Source organism: Sylvia atricapilla, chromosome 4, assembly GCF_009819655.1.
Source record: "Sylvia atricapilla isolate bSylAtr1 chromosome 4, bSylAtr1.pri, whole genome shotgun sequence".
NCBI lineage: Eukaryota > Metazoa > Chordata > Aves > Passeriformes > Sylviidae > Sylvia > Sylvia atricapilla.
In genome coordinates, this window is record NC_089143.1 from 9,392,218 (window position 1) to 9,398,713 (window position 6,496).

The window sequence follows — 6,496 nt, forward strand, 5'->3', positions numbered from 1 at the left end:
TTATTTTACTAATAAATAACTAATTTATTTATTAGTAAATAAAGCCCTACCCCAGGATTGTGTTCTACCTCAGCCAGCAGGTTGGATTTAGCTACAGGTAGGAAAACCTATGTTCTAATACTGTCTCCTATAAGGAAACACCACCAACTCAGTGGGGGTTCTGTGGCTTGTAGCAGTAATAAAGACCATGTTAGGGTGACATTTAAATGTTAATTTATCACACCTTACCCCTCCAAAATAAATGCATTCAGGGTGGAAGATTGCAGCTTATGCAGTTTCAGACTGGACATTAGGGAAAAGTCTTACTAGAAGGGTAGTGCAGCACTGCAACACGTTACACAGACTGGTGTCTCTCCATCCTTGAAAGCCTCCTGGACCAGAAAGAGCAATTGCCTTGCTACCCTGAGGTTAACTTCTTGCTCAGAGGAGAGCTTTGAGGGTCTTTTCTAAAGGCTTACAGAGGATGCCACACAACTCCTTTTGGAGAAAATTAATCACTTTAGTCCATTTAGTCTTCCAGCAGAACATTTTATTCTCATTAAGGACAAGGAAATATCAACCAACAACTCAATAAACATAACACAGATCAAACAAGCCCTGTTAAGCATTTGCTACTTAACATGTGAAAAAAGAGTCTAAAGATATCTGATGTGTCCAAACCGTTCACATTAAAACTTGAGCTCATCCTTCAGCATAAGCTCAGCTGATGTTACTTCTGTGTATAGCAAAAGGTGGAAATAATTTAAGTTACCAGAACAGCTGTGTTTAACAAGTACTGAAGCACTGGAGTTTAAACTGCATTTACTGGTGTGCTATTAAACTGCTTTCCTTGCATCTCTTCAGAGTCTTAGGCAGACTTGCAGAAAGCCACAGCAGAAAAACGAACTTCTCCTTTTTCACGTTCTGTAAATTGTCTGCAGATCTTAGCAGAATCCTTGGGGATGAAAAAAATACAGCTGCTTAGACTAACCAAATACACTTCCCTGTAGAGAGCAAGTCTGTGCACCTCTTCTCTGAGTCCCACCAAGTTACATAATCTAGAGCACTAGATAATAAATACACTGAGCAGGTATCTAGCTCTTAGGGACACTAGCTCTGGTAGTCATAATTTGCAGATCTAAGCACAGATTTGTACAGCAAGTAGGTTCAGCCACTATACAACACATACAGACTTCTCACCTTTGTATAAGGCTTTTTATAAGCCTTGCTTTCAGGGAAACAAGCAGCAAGGGAGAAGACTTACCTTCAACAGCAAGTCATCCGAGCTCGTGCCATGGTTCACAGGAAATGGCATACGGCCATCTGTGAAGGAAATACTCTGAATTAGCAGAACTGAGCATAGTGGAACACAAGCGCACATATGATGATACTTGAGAAGTCAGAATAAATTGTCAGTAGTCTGCATAAGACAGAAACAGTGTTCTCAGCTACACCAGTGACAACATGCTTTAGGCCTTCAGTGTAACCCATCATCAGTTAAAATTTTAAGATGAAGATACAAATTGTGTTTTGGCTCTGAGAGCCTGAACAAAAACAGTTTAATTAGCACAAAGTATCTTGCTTCAGCCCCCAACACTGCTGTGCAGTGTGAAGTAGGCCCAGTCCAACTACAGAGTTCATGGGACCTTACCCAATTCATACAGGTGTCCATCCACGTTGACAAACAGGATGAAATGGAAGTTCACACTGTTGTCCTCAACCTTAGGAGACATTGCCAGATAGATTTGTTAGATTGAAGCTAGTACTGCAAACCCAATTTGTACCTACAGAACAGAGGAAAGATTTCCTCTTGTTGAAAGCATCAGAAAGATTGCTTTCAAGGAAGCAAATGACTGAAAACTTAAGTTCAGCAGAACAGGTCTGTGGCAAGACTTTTACAAGGTCAAGCACCAGAAATCCTAATGTAAAATGATATTTTACAACTGGGTCTTGATCTAAATTTTCAATCCATGTTTGAGAAAGAAATCCTGATCCTTCCTCATGAACTGTAACAGTTATTTGACAGATAACTAAGTGTTTCTCTACCTCCTTCATTAAACACTTTTCCCGAGATTTTACACATTCGCATCTTACCCGACATTGTCCTTCTTGAGCAACAGAATTGTGAACTTCTTGAATAGCCTTGAAAGAAAGCAGGTACAGGTTACTACATCTTTAAGTGCTGGCAACTGTCAGCAGTTTGTGTAGTTCATATACCTTATTATTTGCCAAATGCTTAGCTCTTTCTTCAGGAGACAAATCAGCTGTTTCATCAAGAAACTTCTTCAGGGCAGACCCCTCCTCTGCACAAGATGATCAAACATTTTATTCAGTATGGGTAAAGCATCAGTCACAGTTCAGATGTAACCCACAGTAATCAATGCTTTTTGTACTAACTACAAGTCATTGCATTCAGCCTGTAACTATCTGCAACATAAGCCCATCATAACAACCACTTAAAGTAAGCTATTTATCCAGAAGATATTAGTAACCATCTACAAAAACAACCAGAGTTTTTTCAGGGAAGAATGCTTCAGTATACTCTGGATGCTTGTTTTGAAAATCATTTTCAAGTAGGATTTAGCTTTTCCAATTTCCCCACCGCACATTTGGCAGAAATGGTCAATCCTTTTTCAAAGAGATTCAAGAAAGGTCCCAGCTGTAAGGACACATAACTAACAGAGTAGGGGTAGATGAAATTGTCTCACTGCCTTCAAATGAAGGCAGCACTTGCTCAGGACAAGCTTACTTTGGTTTTCCAGAACATAAATTGGTAGTGCAGTACTAAGATGCACTGAGATCTAGCACATAAAAGATGTGCTGCATCACTGCTTCACTCATCAAGAGTGTGTTATTTCAGTGAACCCTTTTTAAGAAGAGCAAAGCAAAACCATGCTTAAATGCTCACTGTGACTTCCATGTTTTCCTTTGTATAAAAAGGAATCCCACACCACAGAAAGGGTACAAGTTCTCTTAGAATAATGGTACCTGTATTTTGCAGATGGCTGAACAACAAAAGAATCTTTTTCTAAAGTAAAGAAACCATCAGAACTATTACCTTGGTAGGAAAAATCTCTTTACAAACCCTCATCTTTACAACTTCTCCAGCAAAAAGAAAATATGTTTTAGACTGATTTACAGGCTACTCTGAGCACATCGATTTACATTAGACATACATACCATGAAGAACTCCATCTCATCTACTGACATCAAGCTTAATGTCAAGAACTACTTCTGAACACATTACTTCCTAATTACAGACAGACTTTGGTCAGTCCTGCTAAGTGCCCTTTCCTCTTGCCTTGCTTACTAGGCCAATAGCTCTGCAGCCAGCAGACAGGAGTTGAAGCACATTCCCCCCTGTGTTTCAGGCAGTCCACATGCCCCTCTCCAAGAGCTGAAAGACCCAGTTACCAACTGAAACAGTAGTGTGCCTTAACTTGGCTTGCATGAAAGCCCCACCTGCCTCCCAATAGCCCAAAACCCACCCAATTTCCAAAAATGGCAATTCAAGCACTTCAGAACATTCATACTCACCAAGTTTCAATTTGTCTTTGTTATTAGCAACTGCATGTATCAGACCAATTGTCCCACAGGAGTTACTGACGGTCTGCTTCAGGAAATACACTTTGGAACTGATCTCCTGGTCCTTTATTTTCTCAGTCTGTTGCTTCCTGAAGTTCTCATGCTGTAAACACATAACTGTTTTAGGCATTTCATCACAGTCCTATCTTTGTATTTGTATATGGACACGTAAGTTGTGCTGGAGAATAAGTATCAGGATTGGACAAAGATTTACTCAGAAAGTCATCTTTGTGGCACCAGTAAAGCACCATATGTCTGAACTGGATTCAGGCCAACACTTAATGGACTACCTGAACGATTCAGTCATATCCAAAGGCACTGTTCTTAGGTTCTCCATCTGTGCCATACACTGGAAATAGCTTGGGGTGGGAAATAATATAATGGACAGGCTCTTTTATATCCTCTCCCAACAAGACTACTCAGCACGTCTCTATAATAGGCCTTTAGACCTTTATAATTATTTGACTTCATGAGTCCCTCCCCATCACAACAACATATAAACAACTGTAAAACTGCCATTGGAAGGGTATAATCCTTCCTTTTAACAACTTGTTAATTAAACTTGATTTCAAGGCCCATCTCCTCATTCACTTCCTTAGCATCAAGTGAATTGAAAATATTTATATGTCAAAGAAGTGATGTAGGCCTCTCCAGATCCAATGATTCAGCATGGTAGTGGAATTGCTATTCCTCCCCCTCAAGGTCACTCATGGGTTTTTTCCCAGTCTGATGTACAAAGCCAAGTCTCACAGGAACACTGAGATGGAATGAGAGCTCTTGTTTGGTTGCTCAGCTCAGTTTAGGCTATTTAGGGGCTGGGACCAAGCAAACACCGTGCCAGTGCCAAGCCCAATCCACGCCCAACCATCTGATGCTTGGGCGGATGACAGCCACGCTCCAGACAGCGTTACACAGTGCGCACTCCAGTGCCACCCCGCGCGGGCGGGGACACCCACCTGCTCCGTGAGCGGGAACAGCAGGAGCAGCGCGCAGGCCGGGCTCGGCACGGCGCGCAGCGCTTCATCCTCGAAGCCCAGCACGTCCACAAAGCGCCAGCCAGGACCCACCCCGAGGCGGGACAGCACCTGCACGGGGCACAGAGAGCGGGTGGCCCGGCCGCGACACGCCCGTCCCCGCGGGGCGCGGCCGCCCCAGCCCCGCCGCGCCCGGTGACACAGCACAACGCGCGGCCCCGCCGCGCCACCTGCCGGCCGCGCCCGCCCCGGGCCGCACGGGCTCGGCGCCGCTCCGCAGGTGCGGCCGCGCCCCGCGCAGCCCCGCCGCTCCGCGCCCGGCGGGGCGGGATGCCGAGGGACGGAGGGAAGCACCGCTCCGCGCCCCGGCGGGATGGGATGCCGAGGGACGGAGGGAAGCACCGCTCCGCGCCCCGGCGGGGCGGGATGCCGAGGGACGGAGGGAAGCACCGCTCCCAGACCCGGCGGGGCGGGATGCCGAGGGACGGAGGGAAGCACCGCTCCCAGACCCGGCGGGGCGGGATGCCGAGGGATGGAGGATAGCACCGCTCCGAGCCCCGGCGGGGCGGGATGCCGAGGGACGGAGGGAGGCGCTGCTCCGCAGGTGCGGCCGCGCCCCGCGCAGCGGTGCCGCCACCGCGGCAGGTGCTCCCCGGCAGGGCGGGATGCCGAGGGATGGAGGGGGAAGGGGCGCCGCTCTCCCGCCCGCGGCGGTCCTCCGGCGGCGGCAACTCACTTTGTTCAGCATCTGGAAGACAATGCGGGGGCGGGGTGGGAAGGGAAGCGTGAGTGCCGGTGAGAGACAGCATCCCACCACCCGCCCTGCAGCCCCCAGCCCCGTCCCCGCCGCCCCTCGCGCACCTCGGGGTTGATCTCCATCGGTTGCCAGGCCATGGCTGCGGGGCGGCGGGAGCCGGGAAGAAGGCAGGCTGTGCCCCACGCACGACGATGTCCCCCGCGGCAGTTCCGCTGCCGAGCCGCTGGCGACGCTGGGGCGCGGAGCCGCCCACCCGGCGCTTATATAGGGGCGGGCTGGCCCACTCCGCGCGGCGGCGGGGGGGAGCAGGAGCGGGGCGGGCCCGACGCGCGGGGGGGCGCGGGGCGGAAGGGCCGCGGGGGGCGCGGCGGGGTCACGCCGCCTCCGCGGGGAGCGGGCTGCGGCCGGGGGACCCCGGCCCCCTGACCGTGGCGTGCAGAAAGTGATGGAAGCGGGCCGGCAGGCGGCTGGCATCACCCAGGGCAACAGGTTTCTCCTCCATCATCAGCCCGGCCCCTGGGCTCCGTGCATCCCGAAAGCCCATGTCTACGTTTATGTGGCCGACCGCTCCTAAGCATCAGACACCGTTCTGTGTACGTTGCGTAAAGTATGCAATGGTTTTGATATTCAACAAAATAATTAAACGCTTATTTTTTAAATTTCCAGTATGATAAATCCGACATGAAAGTCTCCTGTGTGCTGATTGTATCTCTGCGTTTGGACCAGCCCCTGAGCCAGTCCAGTGAAGCTGGTTAAAAAATAGCGGGCTTTTTATCTTTTATTCATGACCTGACAGTTTCTGTGCACAATGTCTTTGGATTCGAACGTCTGAACAAGGAAACAAAACCAACCTGCTCAAAATACTAGAAATCACGTGGACTCCCAACAGCTTTTCAGATTTTACTGGTAAACAGCCTGATGGGAGCCTTGTGGATAAGCGAGATGCTTCACAGTTGTCTTTCAAACAATGCAAATACTGAACAAAAGAGTCAGCTGAATGTCTGCAGTCTGTTTGGTTTTGATGACTTTCTTCCTTTGGTTTTTCACTGTATTTCAGAATGATTTGGGCCCCAGCACAGCAAAATTTCGAAGTTCCTGTCTGATTTCAAGCACATTTAAATTAACTTTAGATTTATTGCACTGTAATTTAGTGAGGAATCATTCACGTCAGGTGGTTGCACACATGCGTTTTTGAACTGAG

General features: G+C 48.3%; 1 protein-coding gene across 1 annotated transcript; it reads right to left on the minus strand.

Moving 5' to 3' along the window:
* Nucleotides 1-507: 507 nt before the first annotated feature.
* UCHL1 (ubiquitin C-terminal hydrolase L1) lies at nucleotides 508-5,536 on the minus strand. The gene is made up of 9 exons (XM_066317070.1): nucleotides 5,400-5,536; nucleotides 5,275-5,286; nucleotides 4,521-4,649; nucleotides 3,517-3,667; nucleotides 2,197-2,282; nucleotides 2,074-2,121; nucleotides 1,631-1,700; nucleotides 1,244-1,302; nucleotides 508-934 (listed from the first exon to the last, which is right to left on the minus strand). Exons 1-9 carry the CDS (start codon nucleotides 5,430-5,432, stop codon nucleotides 848-850), a joined length of 675 nt encoding a protein of 224 aa, XP_066173167.1. The 5' UTR covers nucleotides 5,433-5,536; the 3' UTR covers nucleotides 508-847.
* Nucleotides 5,537-6,496: the final 960 nt, after the last annotated feature.

What these genes read in the sequence shown, in the direction of transcription:
- UCHL1 (XM_066317070.1), bottom strand. Translation starts at nt 5,432, where the DNA reads ATGGCCTGGCAACCGATGGAGATCAACCCCGAG. An exon ending in AGCATTTGGCAAATAATAAG is followed by an intron (nt 2,122 to 2,196) that starts GTATATGAACTA and finishes CTTTCTTTCAAG; the next exon opens with GCTATTCAAGAAGTTCACAA. An exon ending in CTCAAGAAGGACAATGTCGG is followed by an intron (nt 1,701 to 2,073) that starts GTAAGATGCGAA and finishes ATGTCTCCTAAG; the next exon opens with GTTGAGGACAACAGTGTGAA.